At 37.0% G+C, this 26,656-nt stretch overlaps 2 protein-coding genes across 3 annotated transcripts in view; both read left to right on the top strand.

The window, feature by feature from the left end:
• LOC109077449 (actin binding LIM protein family, member 3) overlaps positions 1-6,133 on the top strand; it is a 51,943-nt gene extending 45,810 nt beyond the window's left edge. Inside the window, 8 exon segments of the mRNA XM_042770202.1 lie at positions 391-528; positions 1,895-1,965; positions 2,249-2,405; positions 5,355-5,384; positions 5,701-5,750; positions 5,752-5,757; positions 5,856-5,916; positions 6,046-6,133. Of these exon segments, the coding sequence (XP_042626136.1) occupies positions 391-528; positions 1,895-1,965; positions 2,249-2,405; positions 5,355-5,384; positions 5,701-5,750; positions 5,752-5,757; positions 5,856-5,916; positions 6,046-6,074 (542 nt within the window). The 3' untranslated portion in view covers positions 6,075-6,133.
• Positions 6,134-9,101: 2,968 nt separating this feature from the next.
• Positions 9,102-26,656, top strand: part of LOC109055422 (actin filament-associated protein 1-like 1) — a 29,991-nt gene continuing 12,436 nt past the window's right edge. The window contains exon 1 of one of the 2 annotated variants that reach the window (XM_042770201.1): positions 9,102-9,154. In XM_042770201.1, coding sequence (XP_042626135.1) covers positions 9,136-9,154 — 19 coding nt within the window. In that variant the 5' untranslated portion in view covers positions 9,102-9,135. Of the gene's footprint in view, positions 9,155-23,510; positions 23,740-26,656 lie in introns of those variants that run through there. The other variant, XM_042770200.1, reaches the window with a different exon arrangement.

Consider the following 26,656-nt stretch of genomic DNA (forward strand, 5'->3'; position numbering starts at 1 on the left):
AATATGGGCTAGAATGGAAGAAAATAAAGTACACTAAAATTAAAATTAATAATAAAATAAAAAGGTGAAGAGTCCATGTAATAATAGACTAAAAGAAGCATTAGTGAGGATTTGAGAAGCAAAACGAGATTCCAAATGCAGTTCAGAGGAGTAATGCATTGAATATTGTTCAAATCAGGTGATGAGATCTATTTTGGGACCTGCTAACAGTAGGTCATGTTCATGAACACAAAGCATCTTGGGTGCACTTACAGCTGGTTTTTGATGTGGATTGTGCGATCACTGAAAATGCATACTAATGTTAGATGTAAAGGGGGCCTGATTGTACTACTATATTCAGTTATATCTCAAGCTTTTCCAAAGGTAAAATCTTTCATACTCTCCCCACAGACAATCACTGCAATCCAGCAACCAAGAGCAAGACCAGTGAAGACATTGTCCAATCTTCCAAATTCCCATCAGCCTACTCGCCTGAACACTACCAGCACTCAGAGTCTGATTACTACCATTACACCAGCTCTCCTAAATGTAAGTGATGAATGTATTCATAATGTCCTATGTGTTCAGTTCACTGGCCTCACAGCGCTTTCCTGTTCCTCCCACCAGCCACAATCATTCCAAAATGACAGGGATGTCAATATAGATCCTATAGTCTCTGAATGTGGAATGCATTTAGTATGTCATAATAATAATGTATTTGTTATGTGTTGCTGATAATCAAGCGCACAAAACTAGGAGATTCCAACACAGTCTTTAATAATAAATACAACACACCATAAACCGCAAACAATACTGGACAGCAAAGTGACTAAAACAGAGGGCTTCAAATAGATGATAATTAACTGAAACAGAATAGATTTGGAGAACTAATCAACAACCAAGGAGACTAACTAGCAGAAACACAGGCAAACGGGAACCAGGAAAACCAAAAGGCAAAGAAACTAAACAGGGGCCATAACAGTATTATATAGCAGAGCAGTTCCTTTTTTTCCTGTTGAGCAGTCCCAAATGCATTGTAGTGATTTAATACAAAATATTTTAACCTGTTTACACTAAATTACAGGTACGTGCAGTTTCTGAGATCAAAAGGCTTCTTAATTCCTTCAGGTTTTTGTGTCTGTTTTCTTGTTTATTTGGAATACCAGACTAAATATGAGCCAAAAGTGAATTTGCATATTAGAAGTATGCAAGAGTAAAATTTTATAAGAGATTGCATGTGTGTGTGTGTGTGTGTGTGTGTGTGTATATGTGTATATATATATATATATATATATATATACTATATATGTATATATATATATATATGTATATATATATATATATATGTATATATATATGTATATGTATATATATATGTACTGTATGTCATGGTGTGGTGCAGGAGTGAATGCACAGAGCAGAAGAATAACAATAAACAGTATTTACCACAACCCAGCACCGCGGTACGCCATAACAAGAAGGCAGTAAACACACATATACATTGACAAGACTGGACAACAAAACACTGAACAGAATGCAACTTATATGGGGAACATAAATGAGGATAATTACTAGACACACCTGAACATAATGGCACAATCAAGGGGAGACAGAAACTAGGTCACGCAAAGCACATGGGAAATGAAGAACACAACAGACAGTCCCATAACTGTGACAATATATGTATGTATGTATATATATATACTATATATATATATATATATATATATATATATATATATATATATATATATATACATATACATTTTATAGCATATTTTTGCTGTCATTCAAGATTGTTTATTGTATAATACGCTTTGTATCTCCCTTTAGATGCTTAAACTCTTTTGTTTTTTTCTTCATCAATACAAATTATTTCACTCTTGCTTTCTGTCTTAATATCTTTCCCTCTCAGCTTTACGTGCTATTCGGAGAAGGTACTCATCAGGTGGAGAAGAAGATGGCTGGAGTCACGGCCTTCAAAGAGTAAGCCAATAAAGCACGTTGTCTCTCTATTTTCACAGTGCCCTCTAACCAGTAATTAAAGCTTATGTCAATTAAATAATTACATATAACTTGCCTGGTTTTGATAATCTACATTCAGTCATCAAGTTATAGCCCATCTGTCTACTCAGAGATTTACATTTAACCATTTTTGAAATCTAGCCATTAAGCGTCAAGTGCTGATCACTCTTACTATCGCAGGATGCTCACACATTATTTCATTGTTTTTCTGTCTTCCTCTTTTCTCCCTCTCTCTGTGTCTCAGATTCAGGGTGGTATTGGTAGGATGATCCTGAATCCTGGGGGGATGAGATGAAGGTCCGGTTCCTATGACAACGACCCCTGGGGCAGCGCACGGAACTCCCGCAGTGGGAGCAGGGAGATGTTGCACAGCATGGGCCACAACAACACAGTTAACGGCTGTATGTACTCCACTTGAGCTGCTGTATGACCGCAGATTATAGAGATGTGTGTTCTGAGGGGGTTGCTATAGGGTCATCAAAAAACAGAGCGTGGAATATCATATTGGTCACTGCATTTGATCCTTCAAAGCCAAACCTACTGTTTGTGTCTGTCTAAGACCAGCTTTTCCTTTCCAACAAATTCCTCTGGAGAAAAAATGCATTACAGCAAACAGGTCCAGTGTGGTTTTGACTGCATGCAGTATGGGAGTTGCTTTACTTACCTTCAGTATGGCTGTCATTATTCAGCGTAGGGCGGCTTGGTCAATGAAGATGTGGCACAGAGCCATCTAATTAAGGCAGTGGAGCTCTGGAATGCTTTACAGTGAAGGCAGACTTGAGTCAGTGGTGACACAGCCAGCATATGATGATATAGGACTGTGATGCTGGGAGAGGGATTCTGGGGGGTTTCAGGAATAGTGCAGACACAGCAAAAAAAATAAAAATAAACAAAATATTACAACACTACAGCAATGCGGAGCTGTGCACCTGTGCTGGATATTTCTGTCTCTCCCGTTTTTTCACATACACACACACATCTCTCTGTTGCTGTTTTTCTTATATTAACACTCAATCTGACCTTTCTTTATCCAACAACCTAATATTATTTTATTATATGCATGATGTGTGTGTGTGTGTGTGTGTGTATATATATACAGGTCTAGTTTTGGTGTAAAAATTTTTTTTAACACCATCCCCCTTACCATCCCCTTTAGATGATTAATGTTGAGTATTATGTAAAACTTATGCAAATGAAATGTAAAAATTCTCTATGTATGATAATTTACGAACTAAATAACCGCCATTGCCCAATCAGAACTCAGTACTTCAACAAGCTGCGCACAAGCTGAAGCAAGTTTTCATAATTTGTCGCGCAAAATGGTTCAAGCGCAACATCATTTTAAAATTTTCATTATAAAGAAGACAATAGGGAGGTATGATTTTTCCTTGATTAGAATTTTAAAGACATTCCCCTAACATATTGTTATTGTGCTGTATGTGTGAAAATTCCAGACCTGACATTATCGAGTGTTACCGACTTTGCAAAAAACCTAAAAACACGTCTTGAGAATCCAAAAGCACTGCACGATTAAGCCTATTAGAGAATGCACGTTCGATTGTCCTTATAATTCAAGCAATAAAAGAAAAAACACCCATGTATGAGATTATGTTTTTATATACATCGCAAAAAAAAATGTACTTTCCTGAATATCAGCACGTGTTTAATTTTATACAACAATGCAGAGCAATGCGGGTTTTTTTTTCCTTTAATGAAATGTGTTTTTGAAAACGAATGAGCCAGTGATTTAGTGGTCCACAATGTTTCGTTTCTAATTGAATCAGCCATTTTGAACAAATTTGACTAATTATTATTATATTATTATTATTATTTATTATTATTTTTTCATTAAGTACTGCCCTTCAGAAGCTGCAGAAGATACTTACATGTTTCCCAGAAGACAAAATATGTTCAATTTCTGATCTTTAAATTCAAAAAGTTTTCACCTCCAGGCTCTTAATGCAGCGTTTTTCTTTTTCTTTTTTTTTGTCTTTTTTTTTTCTTACACTGCAAAGTGTAATGTTTTGAGTATTGTTCTGACCACAACTGTAAATCAAATGAGATGTACACAAAAGCACTGAAATTAGGGATGTACAGTATATAGGTATCACCAAATGAGACATTTTCATGTCTCTTTCTCCATCCCTCCTCATGTGCATTTGAGCGGGCTGCTCTCCTTAATTCTATTTCTGTGTATCTCATGGGAAAGTGCATGAAGCATCTGGAATTTTCCCTTCATCCCCTCCCTCTCTTTAGTTCCCTGTTTTCCTCCCCTGTCTGTACATGGATCTGGCTTCACTATTCCTGCTCTGCCCTCCCCCATATTCATCGCTACACTTCACAATGCCTGGTGCAGCCCATGCTGGTGTGACAAGTCTTCTTTTATTCATGAATAGAAATGGGTAGTATTTACTGCACAGCACATGAAAAACAGATCAAGGGGAAGTTTGCGAGTAACACTGTAGATCCAATTTATACAACTGAGTTAATATGCTGGATTACAGTGGTGGGACATCCTAGAACAGGGGTAGGCAAGTTCGGTCCTAGAGAGCCGCAGTCCTGCAGAGTTCAGCTCCAACCCAAAAAAAAAACCTCACCTGCCTGTAGCCTTAGTAATCCTGAAGACATTGATGAGCTTGTTCAGGTGTGTTTGATTAGGGTTGAAGCTGAACTCTGTGCGGCTCTCTAGGACCGAACTTGCCTACCCCTGTCCTAGAAGGTTAAGACAGACACATAATGAACATTTAATCTCATATTTAATTTGTATATGCATGAAATATATGTTTTAATTTATTTGCGCTAACAGGTTAAAGTGTTTTTATTATTACTATTTTATTATTATTTTTTTTTTTTCATCCATAACTTTCCTTTTGTTACCCTTGCTTTATCTTTTTTTTTTCTTTACACTGCCATGTTTTTTTTTTTTTTTTTTTTTTTTTTTTTTCCATTGATCAGCATTCTTCAGGCTCATTGAGCACTTTGATGTGCGTGTGTTTCAGTGAGGCTCGTGAGCAGCTTACTCTCTGCTCTATTTGTTGACCGTTTTGAGACTTTTCCGATGGTTCTTTCAGTGGTCACAAAACTCAGGGTACTCAGACACAGAGGTCTGACCTGATGGCAGACATAAGGAGCTTAGTACCAGTCTACACAGCAGAACATTATGTACCAATAACTGCATATTTGGCCTGTTCCACACTATGCACATGTCAGTTTGTTTAAGGGGAAATGTTTCTCATAGTGAACTGCTATTGCTTCATTTGACCCAAATTAGTGATTTGAATTTATTATTTACATACAATTAATTATCAGATTACTGAAGAGATTATAATATTTATTTCTCTTTCCTTCAGCTCCTCGGACAAACTTTGCACCGGAGAATGGTGAGTGGCCATAAACTCCTGAGAATTGCTGGGTGCTCATATGTTTTTGGCAAGATATATAATTATCATAATTTTTTTGGCAAGGCTTTTAACCCAAGAGGAAGGCTGTGTCTGTAGTCTGTAGTTAATTTGTTTTGCATTAATAAAAGAACAGATAAATATTTGCAGTTATCAACACAGATTCAAGCCTGGTCACTAGCGCCCTCTACTGTTCACTTATGGACAAGGCAGACGAAATTTAACAAACCTTTTCTTAAATAATGAGGTTGATTCATAAATTTATGTGTATTGTTCTGTCTTAATATATTATTTGAAGACTACATATCCAAGTCAGCCTCTTTGCCCGGATATGGCAGGAATGGATTGCCACAGGGTAAGTTTCACTGTAAACAGAGCACTCAAAGCAGATGGGTTGGAAATGTCATTTAAACCTTTAGCCACAATTTGTTTGCCTGTCTATTTATTTTCCAGCCACAAAGTGCAGACTACTATCAGTATGACTGTGGCAGTGAAGTCAACTGGGGAATCAGAGGTAATAAAGGAGTTTTTTTCTTCTTCTACTTTTTACAAAATGCTTATTTTGCTGACATATTTGGGAATACAATTATTGTACAGAAATTAGTTCTGACTTTAAAAGCTTTTTTTTTTTTTTCTTTCCCAGCAGAGTACAAGGTAAGGATGATGGTTTAGCATTACCAGAGGATTACAGAGGGCCCAGAGAGACACTAACACATCCTGACACAGAGGCAACCTTTGAAAACTTAGCCCACTCTCCACTCCAGAGGAAAAGCCTAGCCTAAGTATGTTAGTCTAATGAACCCTGATGGGTCAAAGCAATGTCCCTATTGGTCAAAGCATGTGGAAACCAGAGATGGAGAAATTAGTGCCTTTAGGTCATAAGGTCACTGTGTCATTCCCCAGCTGGCCCTTAGTGAGTTGGAGACTGCAGGGGCCGTTGGAAAGGGCAGGAGTTTTTGTCTGACCCGTTTGCTTCTGGTTGGTCAGGAACTATATTGTTCTGCTTGGTGCTGCTTCCTGTCGCCTCGGTTACAGCTTCTGTGCCAGAGGCTCTCTGTGACTTCCTTTCACTTTTGTAAGTGAGAGGAATATGAGGGTCCACCATTGCACAGCCTGCTCTGAGCACAATGCTTAGCAGCTTTCCATTACCAATCTATGAAAGAAAGTGTAGCCACAGAGTCAGGACAATTATTTGTAAAATAAATGAATATAAGTTTCAATATTTACGGTATTTTAAAGTTTACAATGAAATGCATGGCTAACTTCATTACAGATCTAACCCGTATGAAGCACTTATTGTGACCACTAGGGGGCGTAAAACAGGTTGCCAAAGGATGTAGACCCGGGCCAGATTGGAGGTAAACTGTTTTTATATGTTGTTACAGCATGCCATGAACATGTTCATAAATATAGATGCAGATTATATTAAATTCTAAACGATATATTGTATAAATACACTCCTGTTCAAATGTTTGGTTGTTTGAAAGAAAAATAATACTTAGGATGCATTAAATTGATCAAAAGTCACAGTAAAGAAGTTTTACAATGTTACAACAAAAAGATTTCTTTTTAAAACAAACTGTTTTTTTTACAGAAATAAATGATATGTTAAAAATATGTATTAAAACAGAAAACAATTATTTTACCTTGTCATAATGTCCATTCTCAATATTATTATTTGTACTGTATTTTTGATTAATAATTGTAGATTTGGTGTGCATAGGAGAGCACTAATGATCTATGTTAGCTCTCTCTATATATAGTAAATATGTTATATTACATACAATATTTAATAATTGCTTACAATAATGAGCACGATTGCCGGGACTGCAGCGATACTGCACCTACTGCATTTTCCTTTAATTTTAGCGGCATCTTTCCCCCGGAGGAGTTCTATCAGAAATTGTTTGGGATGAACGCGTGGGTTGAGTTTGACCGCTGGCACTGTGGAAGAGGAACGGAATGAAGAAACAAGCCCGGCTGTTTCTAACATTTCTGGTCCCTGCATGCACACAGAGACCTGAATACCTGTTCCATGTCTAAACATCCTCAGACACATAGTCATGCCTGTCTGTACCTAGAAATTGTGCAACTGTTCTTTGTGACAAAATGCAATATAAATGATCAGACATAGCTAGAATAATTGGACACAACGTGCAAACACAGACAATAAATAACATAAACAGAATGGTGGGAATATCTTAGTTTTGCTTGAGTCGTTGTAAAGTGGTTCTTGGACAAATTTTTATTTTGTTTCTGGAATGACAAAACGAGGAATCAGAATTGTCAAGATTTTGAATTTTGCCTTATGTTTTCTATTAATTTATGCACCATCAAGTGAGTGAACAGAATGTTAAATATGATTAATTACAACTATTAATGAGAGTGATCATTGATCATTCGACATCATCCATCAAGTACATTATTTAAGTAATATTTCATTTTAAAGGTTATAATGATATTTTTTCAGTCCTTTTATTTTCACTATTAGACAAGGACTACAGTAAGCTTAGGTGGACTGTAAATGTAGCGCTGATTTGCTTGCCAGTGAATACCAAAGTCTGACTGTTATTTGTTAAGTTAGCAGATGAAATTGAGCCACTGCTATGGTGCTGTACTTTGTTCAGGTCATTTCCCAAGGAGTACGCATACTGAATGTACACTTTTCTCACAAAAGACGTTAGGATTATTAGAGTAATATTGATGAAACACACATTGTAGTATTGTGATGGATAGATACATATGTGATTGTGTCCTGATACAGATGATGTAGACAAAACCAGATACTAGGCAAATTTAGGTTCAATGTTTCTCTTCTTTCATGAGATGTTATGACATGGCAAATCTGTTAAAAAAGATATCTGTTTGTTAGGTTAGACCAGATTTACTTTCCATCACTCCTTCCCTGGTAGGATGGAATCGCAAATGCTGTTGCGATTCACCGGGTTTAGTGGCTGGTGCTCTTTGCCAACTATATTACTTATTTGGGTCATGCCAGGGGCGATAACATCACCTTATTTAGTACCGTGTGGATTTAAATAAATGCAGAGGGAGTAAAACAATAATTGGCCAATAATACGGGATAACCAGGTTCGCACTCAGACTATTTCTGGATGAAAAACACATTATTCACACGCACTGAAAGCAAGTGACAAATAACAAGCTGTAACCCTGAGTAGGACCTCAACATTAACTGTGGGGTCTTTCAAAGACCAAGGGTGATACTTGATACTTAGTTGTTTGGTACCTCACTGACAAACAGGTGAACACCATCACTATTTTCTGTCGTTTGTGTGTAGTGTTACAACCTGTTTGCCCAATATATTGTATGAAGTGTTCTATTATGTCATAGTGAAGGAAGAGAGCTAGAGTATAAACCATATTTTGAAGTCTCTCTTTTTTTATCACTACTGCTACCTTACTAACTTTATTTATCTGTCCGTTTCAACAGACTAGTACATCTTTTATTGCCAATAAAAGTATTGTTTTCTTCTGTAAAACTGTTTTTTGTGTGTGATGAGTGGCATCAGTAGGTCATGATGGGCATTCTGTCATCAAATCCGGTCAGAGGGAGCATTAGGACCCAGCAGGATAATGGAGGGAAGTCTCTGTAACTTCAATTGAGAATCTTTCAATGCAGAGTGTTTGTCACTTAAGTACATAACATCGATGGGTGCACGGGCTGCAATGAGTGTTTCCAACACGCCAAGGAGTTGTGTTTGATTCTTCTAAAATGGAAATAAACAGCAAACGTAAGTAAAATTGTATTGTGGTTAAATAATCATTAACAAATAATTGCGTGAAAAGTTTTTTTTTACCTAACCTAACAAAAAACCTAATGACGATACGCTAGATAAGCTTAGACTGTTTAATTTAGGATAAACTTTTGTCTAGTAATTTTATGCATAGCCACGACTGCACCTCTTGTTCACACACGGACTATATAGGCTAACAATGGTTTGAGAGCTCAAATAAATAGTTAAATCCACTTTTTTAATTTGTTATTGAAAGGTGCACTGCACCAAACGCGTTCCTGTTTCCATTTAAGCTATGTTCGAATCATGTTCGAACGAATCGTTCTTTTGGAGTCAGATCTGTTGATACAATTGAACCTGTTAAAAGCACTGGACGATTCATTTATTACTCGAACATTTCCGGGTTTCTCAGCAGCAGAAGTCGTCAGAGTTGGGTACCACATATATTTTTGCATTCCCATTTGTTCAAATAGCAAAAGCAGAACTCCGTGGTAGTGTTTTCATGACTCAAAAAAAATATACATAAATGTTAAACTGATGGAAGCAGTTCTTAGAGAGAATCTATGCCACATTTACATTTACATTTACGTAAGTCCCATCAAAGCTGATATTAGAAACACTCTGGCATTAGAGTTAAAGGGGTCATATGATGCAATTTCAAATTGCCCTTTCTCTTTGTAGTGTTACAAGCTGTTTGTGAATACATAAGATCCATAAAGTTGCAAAAACTAAAGTCTCAAACCTAAAGAGATTTAAAAGTTAAGACTCGTCCACGCCCACCTAAAAACGCCTCGTTTAAACACGCCCCCACATGTCTACGTCACTTTGTTGTGGGAAGATTTGCATAAGACCGAATGTTTGTTTAAGGAAAAAAGGCCTAACTTTGATTTTTGCTGTAGTATTGTTTCTGCCGCTGCCATGATGCTGTGTTTCGTTGTTAAAGCGAAAATACTTTGTTTGGTCTTCCAAAAGAGGACACGACTAGAAATCAGTTAAGTTGTATTTACAGCACTGTTCCAGAACTACAATGCCGGCTGTCCTGACTCACAACCTGTAAATATGTTTTCATATTTAAAGAAATTGCCACTGATTATTCAGACGAGAGGTTGTTTGAGCAGTGTAGAGTAGCGCTTGTTGTTTGTTGTTTCACAAATGCAGACATGGTTTTCTGTTTACATGATGGTGATAATACGCAACACATAAAAACACAGTATAAGTCATTATAATCAGTAATTATGGTCCCCACTGGATGCAGCAAATGCCTCGTTTATAATGGGTTTTATTGGTTTTGTCTCATCGCGCTGGTAAACAGCATCACAATATGGTAAGGGGCGTAACATTTCCGTCACACGCTTGAGGTATTCGGCCAATCACAACGCATTGGATAGGTGGCCAATCACAGCACACCTCGCTTTTCAGAACGATGAGCTTTGTAAAATCAACGTGTTTCAGAAAAGTGTGGCATAGAGCAGAAACAATAATGGTACAGTTATGTGGAAAATGTGTTTTTTAAACCTTAAACTGCATAAACACATTTCATTACACCAAGTACACAAAATAATGTTATTTTTTTAGCAACGTCATATGACCCCTTGAACTGTTTTTTTTTATTATTATTAATATTGTAATTTGATGCAAAGGTAATATAATTCAAATTATAGTGTGATAATGTACATACATTTAAAAAAAAAAGTAAAATACAAAATACTTTGGAGGATTTAGATGCTGATAACCGTTGAAACGTGTCATCACAGTTTTGTTAAAAGGGTCCATCAGTCCGAGTGGTTCTTAGTCCAATTGACTGACTATTTGAAATCTCTTTTTCGAATGTGTAGGCCTACAATTTTCGTGATTTTCTAATGAACTGAGGATTTGACTCATGACATATACATCATTGCATAAAGGAAATGATGAATTGGTTACCAAATGATTGGGTGTAACACATTGTACTAAAGAACCGATTCGTGGTTATCAGTCATACTTTCCTGTACTCCTCCCATCAGCTCTTCTGCAGTGCCGTATCTTTTACCCATAGATATCCGCTGTACATGATCAAAACTCTGACTTTGAGCAGCAGCTGTTTGTTCTCTCACTCATATGAGTTAATGATTCAACATCGTTTTCTACAGGAATTTACTGTTTTCAACTTTCTGTTGATCTATTTCGTACTGATCCTCTTTGACTTCAAACATTCAGGAAAAACTCTACACCTGGAACATGAGCCTGCTGTGGGTGGCATAGTGATTCAGAGGCTTGTCGCAAGGTTTAGTTTTCCACTTCTCTTGGACCTGGGCTCTGAGATCTTTCTTATTCTTGTGCTTCTTTGTTTATAAGTGAAGTCTGTCTTTATAAGGAGCTGAGTTCTAACAGGACCCCTCCGGTGAGCTGGTAGTACTTCTCTTGATATCCTGAAAGTCCTACTGTTTTGATAGTTTTGCTGTTTTGGCATGGTGCAGGAATGAGAGGGCTGCTACTTGCTTCTGGCCGTTGGCTCTTGTATTTTTTTTCCCCTTACTGAGACAATGAGATGAATCCTGCTGGCTCTCTCAGAACAAACCGACTGTGTCTGGTCAGGCAGTGGTCATTGCTGTACATGTTTTTGTACAGTTCCTCCCTCCAACACTACTCCCAGCAAAGTTAAACCCCAGTCGTCTACCTCTAAAAGATTGAGTTAACACAACATATCAAAGATAAAAGGAAAGATTAGTAGGTCTCCTGTTCAAATCACAGCCTAGTCTACCTATTTAATGATTCCTTAAAAGGTAAAACTAAATTGCAAAAGACATCATTAGTTCATTTTTGAGAAATAGAAGATTTAATATTACCATTGTAGATAAGAGCAAATGTTTTTATCTGAGCATGACACACTTTGTGTCTACCTTCTTTTTGCATGCCACTGTCTTTGGTTTCCATTCTAAACATGCACATTCATCTTCTAATAAAGGAAAAAGCTCTCTTAACTCATGACACAATTCCTTAGTCATCTGGGATTGTGTATAGGATCATAAAATGCACAACTTTACATGCAAAAAAACAGGGACAACTACCAGGTAGACACATGTAAGTAATTACAGAGTGGAGCACCTCAGCTTGTGTTCGAACAATGTATGGCAGCTCTCTTCCACTTTCTCCTAAGACGTTCAGTCACTCAGTCCATCACTAAAACCAGCATTATTTATTTCTGCCATCCTGTTATTAGGTTTCCACAGGTGTATTTCGGAACCACCTGCCTCATCTGTTTTCAGAAAGTGAAGGCCGTGTCATCAGTTACTGTTACTGTTTACAAGATACAACAAAGTTCTTCCTCACTCCCTGCCAGATTCCTGATCTATCAGAATGTGAGTGTTTACACAAACACAAGGGACGAAGAACAGGAAAAAGAAAAGAAAAAAAAGACATCCAGCAGACATCCCCTTCAGAGCAAACATGTTTTTTTTCTCTCACTATTCTTTATCTTGCTGCTGAATGTCTCCTTGGTGTTTGGGAATGTGAAGAGTTTATTTTGGTCCCCATTTACTTTAATGTATGAAAAACAAAAACAGTCGAAAACTTTCTTCAGAATATCATATTTAGTGATAAGCAGCAAAAAGAAGGTTGACTTGAGTGGGAACTATCCCTTTTAGGTCACTTTCATGATCAAATTTTGAGTTTTCGACCTTTTGACCGTTTCCAGTTTTAACATTATATTGATGTGGTTTGTCTACATTACTGATTAGAGTGAGGGCATTTTTAACTGGTTAAGTAATTTGCTCTAATGTGAATCATTAAACTTTGGGATGGTTCTGAGAGCAAACTGTATGTGATAGAGAAAAAGATGCTTGAAGCCAGAGAATCAGGCAGGCGTGAAGGGGCTCTACCTCTCCCCACTGACTCGTTGAGTATTTGGGATCGTCTCTTTGTGTAAGACTCTGCACTGAATCATGATTATTGTTTCCTTCAGACTGTGAGCATGTTGAAGTGTTTAGGAGTGTGTTAGGAACAAAGATCATTTGTCTTGTAAATCCTATAATGAAACATGAATTTGCACTACCGCTGTCATCCAGAGTTCTTGAGATCAGCAAAATGAATAGCAACAGTGTTTTCTTGTTAATGCAGAATCTGCAAGCCTGTTCTGGCCTTGATTGTTGTATGTCACGGTTGCAAGTCAGTACAAAGCAACCTGTTCCCTCCGGCTTACGGGAATTCCACTTTTGTTTAAATACATGGATATAGCAGGATTTAGTGCAATAATGCGACTGTTTGTCAGCCATCGACTTCAACTTTAGCCCTGACAAAGGAAAAGCATGCATGCTTTTGTGATTACAGAGTTGACTTGGCTTATAAAAACATCTTTGTTTGCTTTGACCGTTTTACGTCTCGGACCACCCATTCAATCTCTATGAGCATCGTCTGCCTTCTTGGCAATGATAAGTCAACCAGCTGAAATGGACTAGAAAATGCACACCCACCAGACTCTCATGCATGATAATAGAAGCATTTAACAAGGTGTGTGTCATTGTTTAGGGTCTTCTAAACAAGTCTCCAGTGAATCATAGTGCAGGCTGCGCTCACACTGATTTCCGTGGGTGAACTTGTGGAGTTCTGAGATTTACACAGTGACACCATTTGATGGAAAACTTTCTGTGTACCATATGCAAATGTTCTTCTGGCAATGAAGATATGTGTAAGGTGAAGTGAGCTTTAAATATGATTTGTGTGGCATAGTGGTTATAATGGGTGCTTTTGAACACTGCTAGGCACACGGTTAACCTCAGGTTGTTCATGGTGGTCTGTCAGTGTAATGTGTGTAGTGCAAGTTGCTTTGGATAAAAGCATCTGCTAAATGACCGTTCACTTGAGTACTAAATGTACTGCGAAAGTAGGCAATGCATTCTAAGTTATCAGCCCAGACTGTATTTGTTAACCGTGCACATCTTCATACAGGTGCAGATGGTGTTGGCGTGACAAGCCTGATTTATCTACCTGGATCAGTCAGGAATGGTTGTTGTTAATAGAAGAGTTGTTGAGTAGTGGCGAACAAAAACTGATTGGTAGGTTGTGTATCTGAAGCTAAATCTTGCTGACTGTTGTTACAGTACTTTTTTTGTTTTTTTGTTTATTCTTTTTTTTTTTACAGGGATTTACATTGGTGTTCATGAGCTCACTTGAGCCTACATTGGCAACTGCCTTTTAAATCATAGAACCTCATAAGTGACTTATGAAAGCTCTAAATAGGCGACAACTCTGTGTTCCACACAAATAATGCTCCTAACTTGAATCACATGGAGACTTGGCATGTAATTGAATGTAAAAGAGAAATCTTAGCATATTGGTACTTTTAAGAATCAAATGAAATATAACTTTAGTCTATAATTATATATATATGTAGATGGTAGCATATTGGCTGTCAGCTACTTTTCAAAAGTTTGAGGTCAGTAAGATTTTTTGAAATATTTTTTAAAATAAATTTCTAATGCTCACTAAGGCTGCATTGATTTGATAAAAAAAAAATATATTAATATTAACTATTAATATTAAAATATAAAAATTTTAATATATTTAAAAATTTAGTTAATTTCCTGTGATGGCAAAGCTGAATTTTCAGTCTTCAGTGTCACATGATCCTTCAGAAATCATTCGAATATGCTAATTTAGTGCTCAAGAAACATTTCTTAGTATTATCAATGTTGAAAAAACGGTTATGCTTTTTTTTTAATTTTTTTGCGGTTATTTAATTTTTTTGTGGAAACTATGAACATTTTTAAAGGGTTTTTTAATTCATATGAAGTACACGAGCAGATTTTTTAAAATTACTGAATAAAAATAATAATTTCTTTTAGTGCATATTACAGGTTAACTTTTTTTTTTTTTTTTTTTTTTTTTTGAGTGATATCGGATATTTAGTTTGTGCAATATCTATTTTTTAACATTTACATTAGCTTTACCGTTATCTAACTTTTGGAAAAAGTCTTGTAGTCATGGACAGGAGTGCGCATTTAATATAAAAATCACATATTAAAATGCTGCCTCTATAGACAACGCACTAGGCTTTGAAGCAGAGCAGTGGTGTCAGTGCTCCTCCCCAAGCTTCTCAGCTCTGGTGTCTGCCTGTTGATGGATAGGCAGAGGTCAGAGGTCAGGTTTTGCCCGAACTCTTGGAGTTTTTTTTTCTTTTTCTCTGATATTTTCTGCACACCCAGACACACACACACTCCAATTAATATCCAGTCCATGAGGATTCCCAGACAAAAGCATCCAGTTATTCAGCAGCTACAATAGTGTATTGGCCTTAACAGTGCCAGCGAAAAACACTGCATCTCTTTACTGTGGAAAAAAAATGAGGGCTAAAGTAAGGCATAGCTGCAGAGTGAAATCATGGGGGTTTTCGGGTGATATGCAATATGAATTAAGCTGGGCAGGACTGAAGGCATTCTTTGTATTGGAGATGGTCTGACTCACCCTCTTCGTGCCATATGGCTGGGGTTTGATGTCCGGGGTTTTTTTCTGGAGCGCTGCCCTTCACCAACCAGGCTGTATTAAAGTGAGCGGCTTTTATTTCCACATCCTATCCACTCCTGACCCCTTCGGCTCAGCACCCCACTGCTCTAGGAACAGTTTGCTTTACTGTGCTGGTGTGAGTTTCCAGCACCTGCCTAACCCATTTACTCGCTGCTTCCATTCACCTGTGTTTGTGCCAGGTCTCCATAGCTCAGATGACCTCAGATGGGCCGTTGGGGGATTTCCCACTGCTCTTTTTCTCTGGCTGATATTAGACGGAGGCAATGACTATAATAAAAAGAGTATTAGATACTGTGACCACAATTGTGACCAGATTTCAAACCTCAAGAGTTGCTGCTACTTGTAGGCGACAGTGTAACAGAGCCTGTTGTGGAAACACATGCAGAGGCTTCAGGATTGTTATCTTGACTCCACTTTTTCCATCATGACCCTAGTCCACCTCGTCTGCTCCTGTTTCTCTGCCCTAACTTAATCTTAGACCAGATATTAAATGGTGGTGAGTGATTTGATATCAGTCTTTACTTGAGTCACCTCTCCCACATTCACTCCTCCAGTGCAGAATAGGAGAGCATAGTGCTAAAGGGCTTGGTTTTGACCTTTTTTTTTTTTCTTTTTTTTTTTTGGGTCGTAAATGGTCGAAATTCAACTTTACATGACCTTTTTCTTCCCAAGTATACTGCTGTTATAGTAAATAAATGTATATCATAGACACACACACACACACATTAAATGAAATATAATTTCACCTCAATATATAAATATTGTAATATTGTATTATAAATATAAATATAAAAATTCTAAATTATACAACCTCAGAGTTTTAATAAATAATTTGAATAAAGTAATTCAGCAATTAAAAGTACAATACGCCCTGCAGTAAATAAACAAACAAACAAGCAAAAAAAAAAAAAAAAGAAAGATGCAATTTTTTTTTACCATAGGGACTGCATGTTCTTCAATAATAATAGTATAAAAAAAATTAGCAAATAAAGGGAATAAGTTGTGAATGTATGTGTTTATTTTAATATAATAATTACTATACTAATTTTTAAGTCATCCTTCAGCCCCCTTGGATGTTTGTTTACTGAGGGCACCTAGTAGAGTCTGGTAAAAAAAAAAAAAAAAAATATATAATATATATATATATATATATATATATATAATATATATATATATATATATATATATATATTATATATATATATATATATATAATTTTATTTATTTTTTATTTTTTTTAAACCCTGCTTTAAAATGACCCTTTTAGCGAATTTTTTTTTTTTTTTACAGGATATGGTCTGGGTGAACTGGCATAGTGAACATTAGAGTAGGTTTATATAGATATCAAACACTTTTGCTACAAGAAAACAAGGACACATCTTATTTACCATGATATACAGCCTGTAAATGCTTACACAGTACAAGACATACACAAATAGTCACCTGGCACTGAGGCCCCCAGGCAAAAGGGTTTATAAAGAGGAGTGAAGGAGAGTGTTAACATAAAAGCTTCCTGCTCCCCACCGAGCCAAAATCTTGCCTTCAAAGCTAGTTAATGCTTAAACAGTGAGTGGGAGTTTCGGGGTCCATAACTCTCTGCCGCAGTGAGTAGATACAAGGAGCGCTGTGACCTGAGGGAGGCCCTGGTCTAATGGCCAACCGCCCCCCCGCTTCCTTCAAGCAGCAGCCAAAACCCATCACTGGAGCAGGGGTCATTAACCACATTGGCTCCCCCACAAAGCACTGCAGCATTAAAGATGGGCTCTTGTGTTTTGCCTCTCTCTATTTGTTTTACTTCATGTCCTCAATGAGTGTTTTAAAGGCTCTGGAGTGTGGAAGATTGTTTTTCTTGAAGCTATTTATCCATGTTTGGATGTTGTTTAGTGTGAACCGGCCAGGAGGGTTTCTGTATATGAAAAGCAAGCATTGCATTTTGACATAACTGATCTATGAACAAAACAGAAGAGTTCGAGTTTTCTAGATAGAAAAATGCATTAAGGGATCACTGAAAGCTCCCAAAACAAGAGATTGTAAGTGAGTGCAGCTTTTCCTTCAACTGGAAATCAGGTTTATGACTGTGTATGTGCGCTGCTTCATTTTATGATAACCTGAAGCATGTTCTCATCTATCATAAAGCAGCAGGAGTGACATGTAATTTCCCTTTTTCCACACAAATGTGCTCAGGCTTTAGTACTGTATATGAGTCTGATCTCTGAGAGAATTATAGGCTAAGCTGTTCCACATGTTCACCTGCTACCTGTGTGTGTGTGTGTGTGTGTGTTTCGGTGTGTGTGTGGTGTTGTGTGTGTGTGTGTGTGTGTGTGTGTGTGTGTGTGTGTGTGTTGTGTGTGTGTGTGTGTGGTGTGTGTGTGTGTGTGGGTTTAAGAGGCACTGATAAGGGGAAGTGTAGGATTTTCTTATTTAGTTCTATATTTGTTAACACAGAAGACAGAAAGATGTTGTAGTTTCAGATACGGGTAGTTAAAGGGATAGTTCACAACCCAGGGATGAAAATTCTGTCATTTCTGAATGTACTCAAACCTTGTGTTTGTTCCAAACCTGTTGGACTTAATATCTTTGGTAGTTTCCAAACCAGTATAATTTTTTTTTGCAAAGGGTTCAGTGGTCCCCAAAAATAGGGTTTGGTTGTACCAATCTTCTTCAAAATATCTCTTTTGTGTTACACAGAAGACAGAAAGTCATGATTGTGTTTTTTGAGGAAAAAAAAGAGGTTTAGAACGACAATGAGGTTGATGTTTGTAAATGATGACAGAGTTTTTATTTTAGGGTGAAACTTGTTTATCCCTTTGAGATTTTCTAATGTGTTTTTTCCTGTGGCATTAGCTTAATGTCACTGAAGAGACAACGAGAAGTAAGTCATTGGGTAGTGATTTCCCAGAGTGTAAACTATGTGAATCTGTTTGTTTGAACAATCTGACTTTTAACAATGTTCTTGCTCAACCGATAGACTGAGGGGGGTTTAGGGCTGGACATTTATTGGGGACCTATTTTGTGGAACAATGGCCTGTTCATAAAAGAAATAAATGATGACTGAGTTCATTCAACAAATACAGACTACTCACATTCTCTGGAGCTTCAGATCTCTTTCACTGAATCACTTTCTCGAATCTGGTTTGCAAAACAAAACATTTTGAATCTCAAGCGCGCTCTGAATGATTTTTTTCATGGATCCAACAGATTAGTTTAGGGTTAGGTTAGGTTGGTCTCACTTACAGTTCTGAATCGGAAGACAGCGCAGACAAAAGGCTGCAGGAAAGTTGTTATTGACATGAAATGAAAATTCACATCTCTCAAACTTTTCTTGTCATGTTACTGTTGTTATTGTAAATGATTAATCCATGAGTGTGGTATGTATGTTAATCCATGAGTGTGTGTTGTGTTTGTTTATACTTTATTGCTCAGCCTTACCTGAAAATTAGTCTTTGGTCTCACTTAACATTCAACAATGACAATACAATCCTCATATCAATACAATTCACATATCACATCAAATAAATATTTAATTCATTCATCCCTCCAAAAAAAAACACTGCAGTCCTATCCTTTGTTCAAGAGCATATGGCACAAATGTATGTAAAATGTGTAATTAAAATAAAAAAAATTGACCTCAGTTAAATCTTCTGATGAATGTATGCAGAACTTCTCCAATCATTTTGTCCGCTTAAACCCTGTCCAATAGATAGAACCAAGTCCTGTCCCTACATTTTTTCTTTTTTGATAATCCATAACACTCAGATTTGCTTCACAATATGGAAGAACAGATCTGTCACTGCTTCTGTTTCATCATAGCTTTAAATATCCAGTCAAATCACAAATTACTTTCATTTCAGTCTGTTTGTCACACAGAGTAAGACTTCAGAAGAGTTGGAATATAGTGATAAAGATATATACTACTTTTATGATTTACTACTTTCCAACCTGGAGTAAGAAGTTGTAAATAAATGCAAATAGTGATAAGCAAAATACTGTCTCAGAAATAGATTTAATACCACCATATCTCTATGTTGCCTTGTTGAAATTTGTTCCAGTCGTCCAACTCATAATGCCTTTCATCAGTATAGCAGCCCCTGCATTTTTTTTATTATTATGATTTGTTTTTGTTCTTCATGATTTGTTTTCTTTTGACTGAGAGAAACATTTTAGTACGTGTTAACAGATGTTTGACTGTAACATTTGACAAGCACTGTAACTGTACTTATCAGGCTCTGTAATTTGTGGCTTGCACCCAAAAATGTGCTTCCTACCACGGCGTCCCATCAGACCAGAGGCGTCTCATGCAAACATCAATATTCCAAGGTGTCCAAACAAATGAGGTTTTGTGTTTGTTATCCCTCATTGTGGGAATTCTAGTGTGACATCATCAGTGTATGTGTCCGTGAACTCGCTCCCTTCCCCCGTGGAGCTTTGAACACTGATGATCTGAGTATGCCTGGAATTCTGAGGGAGATTTTTGTTGCTGCATGTGGCTAGAAGAGGATCGCTGATGTTAGTATCATTCCAGTTGGATCAAGATAAGATTGTTCACTCCTTTACCTTTATGAGTCACAGTGATGTTCATGATGTCCTGCACATTCCAGTGACAACCTGTCTACTGTTAAGGATTCTTATGTTATGAACAAGAATTGATAAAATTGATGATTTAGATTTGAGACCTCACAGTACCTCTCCTTTGAGCCATGCAGGGCGGCACGGCAGATCAGCGGGGTAAATAAAACATCCTGAAACAGCGCAAACATCTGTTGCACCACAGGATATTCATATCTGATGACAGTTGGATGGTTTATGTTGGAAGGGCCTCTCTTTCTATTGACTTTGGGAGCATATTGCCTCTGTCTTCTCACAAAACTCATATGAGGTTACGCTATATTTGAGAGTGAGTTTGAGGCCTTCTCGTAATGCCCTCCAGCTCTTGTTGTTTATTATGGAAGAATTGTAGCTCTTGGAGTTTTGATGTTGTATTCCTGCGTGTACTGTGTGTGTTGGCTAATGTATTTACAACCAGATTTGTTTTCAGTGTGTCAAAACATACAATACAGTGGGTCAAATGTCAGAGTGCTCCGTCACTGTATTGTTGTCACTTGTATCTCAGCCAGACAAGTGTCTGTGGAGTTCAGTCAGACCATGTCACTGGGTGTGAGCAATGATCTGATCTACTCTGGCTTGTCTGAAAAACTATGTTTCTGTGTGATATACAGAACATTACAAACCCACATAACTCTGCTAAAGACTTCATGTCACTTACATAAATTCCCCAACATGATTTCTTGAAGAAAATGTAAAGGGTGCCTGTCTGTAAAAACGTTGCTACTGTGATGATAAGGTGTCTTGTGTGGTTGCCAGGGTGGTTGGCTGCTAAGGTTTTACTTATTCATTATTGTTCATCATAATTCATTTTGGTAGTACAAAAACTGAGTAACAAGTTCTGCACAAAAATGTGAAGTTTGTTTAATAGTTGTTCAGAGTATGTACCTGGTATTACTATCCATATAGGGGATTGTGTTGGATTTTACACACACACACAAAAAATAAATAAATAATAATAATAATAATAATAATAAGTGATGTGTTTCTGGCTCACTCTACTCTGGTTTCAGTGGTTTTGGATTTCTACACGTTTTGAACCATGTTTGTACACTCATTTAGTACTGACCCCTTAATACCAGATGTAAACAGGGCCATAGTAGTATTGATGCTTGCCTTTGCAAACACCAAAACATTTAAATGCTGAGAAGGATCATTATATAGCTTTACATTTTAATGAGCAAACCTGAATGCAATAATTGTGGTTTGAATGTATCTGATCAATTTAAGTGCAGACAAACGGCTTCTCTTGTCTTGACCATCTTTTATTTCCAGTTCCAGGCTGTCTAGCAAAGTTTAACATCACAAACCTTCAGCTTCTCATTTGTCTCGCAAGACATAACATGCCCTCAGGAACTGTCAACTGCAAAATGGACAGAAAAGTGTCCGCTTTCATTGGCGAGGAGATAGAACTGCTGATACGACCTGCTTGTTATCTGCACAGAAGTGTGTCTGTTTGATGAAACATGGATGTGTGTGTGTGTGTGTGTGTGTGTGTGTGTGTGTGTGTGTGTGTGTGTGTGTGTGTGTGTGTGTGTGTGTGTGTGTGTGTGTGAGTGAGTGAGTGAGTGGGTTTTGAGATATTCATGTCAGATCCTGCCGAGTGGTCTTAGGGTTTGCCTTTAGCTTAGAGTAACGTCACTGTGAATATGTGCATGTCGGCACCCGACTCCTCTCTGGATGGGTGAACACAATGAAGAGAACTAGACTCCCACCTCTTCACTTGAGCACACCGGCAGAATGGCTGCTTTGTGCGAAACTACAGTCTCTAGGGGCACTGTAACATAATGTAGATACACTCTGTACACAGAAGAGACTGCTGGCAGACAGTGCAGATCAACAGATACAAATCAGAGATGGTCTCTTAGGAGTTACATAATGCAGGTTTGCCCATAGGAAAGAAAATTGAATGAGAAAAAAATGAGGTGTTGTGTGTTCAATGAGGTGATGTGTGTTAATTTTTTATTTTAAAATACTTTCTCTATCCCAGTTTAATGTGCTAAAAAAATACATTAGTTTATTAATTCATTTAAAAAAAGTTGAAAATAAAATAGTAGGCTATATAATTAACTATATATATAGCTCTGAAAAAATAAGAGACTACTTGATTTCCCTTCACTTGATTTGAATTTATAGTTATGTGTTTGAGTAAAATGTATTTTTAGTTTTATTCTGTAAACTACTGATGACATTTACAAATTTTAAATAAAAACTTTGTCAGAAATGACAATTGGATCAAAATAACAAAAAAAAAGATATGTTTAAATTCATTTTTAGACCACACATTTCCAATGTTTGAAATTGAAGAGTTAAGAAATATTTGGTGGAATAAACCTGATTTTCAATCACAACAAATGAAAACATTTGTTATTTTGAACAACTGTCAAAACAAAAGGCTCTAAATAACAAAATTTTAATTTGAAATTTGGAAGAAATGTTATCAGACTAAAAAACAACAACTAATAAATCCAGAGAAATATATCATTTTCAAGTGGTCTCTTAATTTTTTCCAAAGCTGTATTTATTATTATTATTATTATTATTATTATTATTATTATTATTATAATTAATGTAATATTATAACTTCTTGATACTCCTTTGTGAGGCACTTGTAAGGAAGCTATTCACAGATTTTCCCCAAAACAGTAATTGTCAAAACCTACAAAGCAACTTTGTCTCAACTAATAATGTGAGGTTTGTGCAGGACTAAGCCAGTCTATTTTTGACCAGTTTCAGATGGGAAAGTATTTTGAAACCTGTTTGAAAAAGGTCATTGTTGCTGCAATTTAGTGCTGGAAAAAAGTAACACTTCAAATGTAATTGTGTTTGCTAAAGAAAGTGCAATGAGATTAAAAAGCAAATGCTTTTCTGTTTTTTTCTCCTGTTGAAAACCCTTAATTCACATGTTTCTAACTGGTCAGATTTGCCAGTATACCTTCACTCTGCAAAACTGTCCTCTGAGAAGAAGTCATCTTTAGTTTAGGGGATATTTTCCAGAGCTGACATTAATCTGTATAAAACTGGCATGAGAGCTAATAATGAGGACTGTTGATCTTCATACTCTCTCCTGTGGGGGAGGGATGTGTGTATTTACTCAAGTCCTGTCCCAGGTGGTTACAGGACCCCTCCAGATTAGATCAGGACTGGGTGCCTCCCCTTACTTCACACACACACACACACACACACACACATTCATCTCACACACACACACACACACACACACACAGTCATCAGTGAGCACCCCACCCCCAGACACACACCAACAGAGCAGAAACAGAGGATAAATTCCCCAGCTATCCCTCAGTCACTTTTAATCTAGACACAGGAAAGAAAGTGTGAAGGAAATGCACCTTGAATGAGTCAGTTCTTCAGCTGATTCCACCTTTCTGGATTGCTGTGACTTGTTCAGGAACAACTGTATGACTCTCTACATCTAGGAAAAGAGATGGTGGGCCTGGCTGTCTCCTCAGCAGCTGTTTCTGGTAGGTGTTTTGTTACTCCCAAGTTTGTCTTTTTTTCCCCTTGGGAACTAGATAATTGTATTATTGAACAGTTCTTGCATTTGTCTGAATAATTTCCATAGATGGTAAAGTGAAACATATTGATTAGTTTTAGTAAAATCTAGTCGTTCCAACTTGAATTAAGCATCATAAATGTATCTGTAGCTGTATTTAGTCAGTTCATAGACATTTTAGTTGATGAGTTTGTGTATTGCTTTATTAGTAAATCTATATAGCAGCATCACACACGTAAAATTCAAACTGTACAAGTTTGAACAGGTGTTGTTTTTGTAGTCTAAGCAAAATACGCTTGTAAATAAAGATCTCACCAAGGTGTTTAGAGCTTTCTGTGGTTTTCACAACCGAGTATACATTACTATCTCTGGTAGGCATCTTTGGCTGCACTTTTAATGAGGTGAGGAATGTTTTCTCGCTTTGCGGCAATGTGTGAGGTGCTGAGTGCTAAAGCACTGGTGCAGTTCTGGGAAAACGCCCCATTGTCCTCTAAAAACACATCTTTCAACGTCAACTTTACATTCCTCAACATGGCTTTTAGCTTATGTTAAAACAATACGACTGTCAGTAAAGTGCTTTCAAGTGAGTGACAGAAAAATAAATTATCAACCCTGATTTGCCGTCAAGATCTCGCAGACAAAGATGAAAACATCTCACAAGGGGTTGATCCAAAAGAAAGCAACAAACACCCCTGCCATCAGGAGAACCTGCAGGTTAACTGGATCCGACTTTGAGCGCCGGTGTGGATTTCTGTGTTCCCATTATGCTGTTTTGATGTGGTATTATCAGAGAGGGCCACATGTGAGGCTCTCTGGAGGAGAGTGGGCATGTAGCCCTGTGTTTTGCTTGGCTTTGGAAATGACCCTCCACAGGTGCAGCTCAAGATAAAGAGAAGCGCACATGTGTTTGATCTCACGTAAGAGTGTATCTCTGTAGGAATCATATATGCTTCACTGTGCTCATGTTGGTTTAAGCTTGTCTTAACGGCTCTCTGAAGACTTTTTGTTCATTATGATTTCTAAATCTTTTTTTGTAACCTCACCTGACTCTTGTGATCTTTATGGGAAATACACCAAAACAAAGTAAATCAATTTACAGTTTTTGCGGGGTTTTTTTTTAACTAGGTTTACCAGTTTTCCTAGTTAGCTTGACTAGCAGCATATGTGATGTTTCGGAAGCAGGTCCTCTGCATGTAATTCTGTTGTGCACGTGTCTATATTTGGCTTAACTAACAAGACTACATTGCTTAAATAGCTTCATCTGAAATATCAGTAACATGTTACAATAAGAAAAAATCAATTTGTTAACTTTTTTTTAATGTATTAGGAACTAACAACTTTTTTAATTCATGTTTGTTCATTATATAACTATTGCTAATTTATGGAAAGTAAAATGTATTAGGAAATACAGAAGTTAAGATTAATTAATGATGTAAAAGTATTGTTTATTTTTAGTTATGTTTTAGTATATGTAGAAATTAACATTATTAATAAGTGCTGTAAAAAATGTTCAAAGCTATTGCATTAATATTAACAAATTGAATCGTATTGTAAAATAATATCACTGTTAGAAAAAAGGTACAAAAGCTGTCATTGGGGTGGTAAATTTTCAAAAGATACAACTATTAAGGTACTAATATGTATACTTTAGGTACTAATCTGTACCTTTAAGGTACTTATTTGTAACCATTAGGGGTAAATAAGGTACAAAGCTATACCTTTTGAAAGGGTACCACCCTAGTGACAGCTTTTGTACCTTTTTTTTTCCTGCCTGAACCATACAATTCTACCCGTAAACAAGTGTTTCTCTTCTTTAATGAAGCCTATTCTGTAATTCTTTGTCACTTCAGTTACTATTAGATCATCAGCTTGGCTAACACAAGAGCTAACACATTTACTATACTGATACTTCACACATAGTGGCTTGTGTTACTCCATACAGCTGGTTTTAACACTAAATTCTTTAACACTAAATAATTTGCCAAGAGGGCACATGTAGCATATTTTGGACACTTGCAAACATTGTGCCACTTTAGTTGCTACCCAACTGAGCCTCCTGGAGAAGGTCATGTTAATGGGAAACACGCTAAAAAGTTAAACTCAGGCTTTTTGTGATCACAGGGGCCTTGTGTCAACAAGTCTGAATAGAGAAATGCTCAGAATTACACACCGGTGGGAGTGACCGTAAGGCAGCTGGGGACACGATGAAAGGAAGTGAGATGTTTTGTAGTACATTAGTCAATAACAAAGGTTCTGCGACTGTGGTGAATCTAAGAAGAAGAAAAAAACACTTTTGTCAAAGCAGAATGCTGACCCAAATTTCAGATGAGTAATTTCTGTGCGTGTGGGTGTTAGAATGTGTTTGTGTGAATTTGAGTATTTGTGTTACTTTGTGGCTTTTAAACTCCTCACCTTCCCCATGGAGAGATGTGATGCTGAAGCTTTTTGACATTTTCTGGACCACAGCACAATCTGACTAGAAGCACATAATTCATTAGGTTTCTCATGGGGATGTGGAAAGAGGGTGGTGGCCGTTTGAATGAAGCACGGAAAAATAGAGAGAGCCGAGAGGCTGAAATAACTGTTCTCAAACCATACTAACCAAACTCACACATTTTTCTATACTTGAAAACTCCTGAACATGTTTATGTCACAATATCTTATACAGTTTGTATTGCCATTGTTGATCTTCTACAGGAACATGCTGATAAAGCTAGTTATTGTTGAAATTGGAGTGTAGCCATGGAAAACCAGCATGAATGTGCAGATATATCTATTACTGGAAAACAGATGATTTGAACAGGGGTGAGAATTAGGCCAAACAATATAATATTTATATCTGGCTCACGATACGGTGATATTGCAGTTCTGTAATGAAGTCTGTA

This window comes from Cyprinus carpio, chromosome A14 (genome assembly GCF_018340385.1).
Source record: "Cyprinus carpio isolate SPL01 chromosome A14, ASM1834038v1, whole genome shotgun sequence".
NCBI lineage: Eukaryota > Metazoa > Chordata > Actinopteri > Cypriniformes > Cyprinidae > Cyprinus > Cyprinus carpio.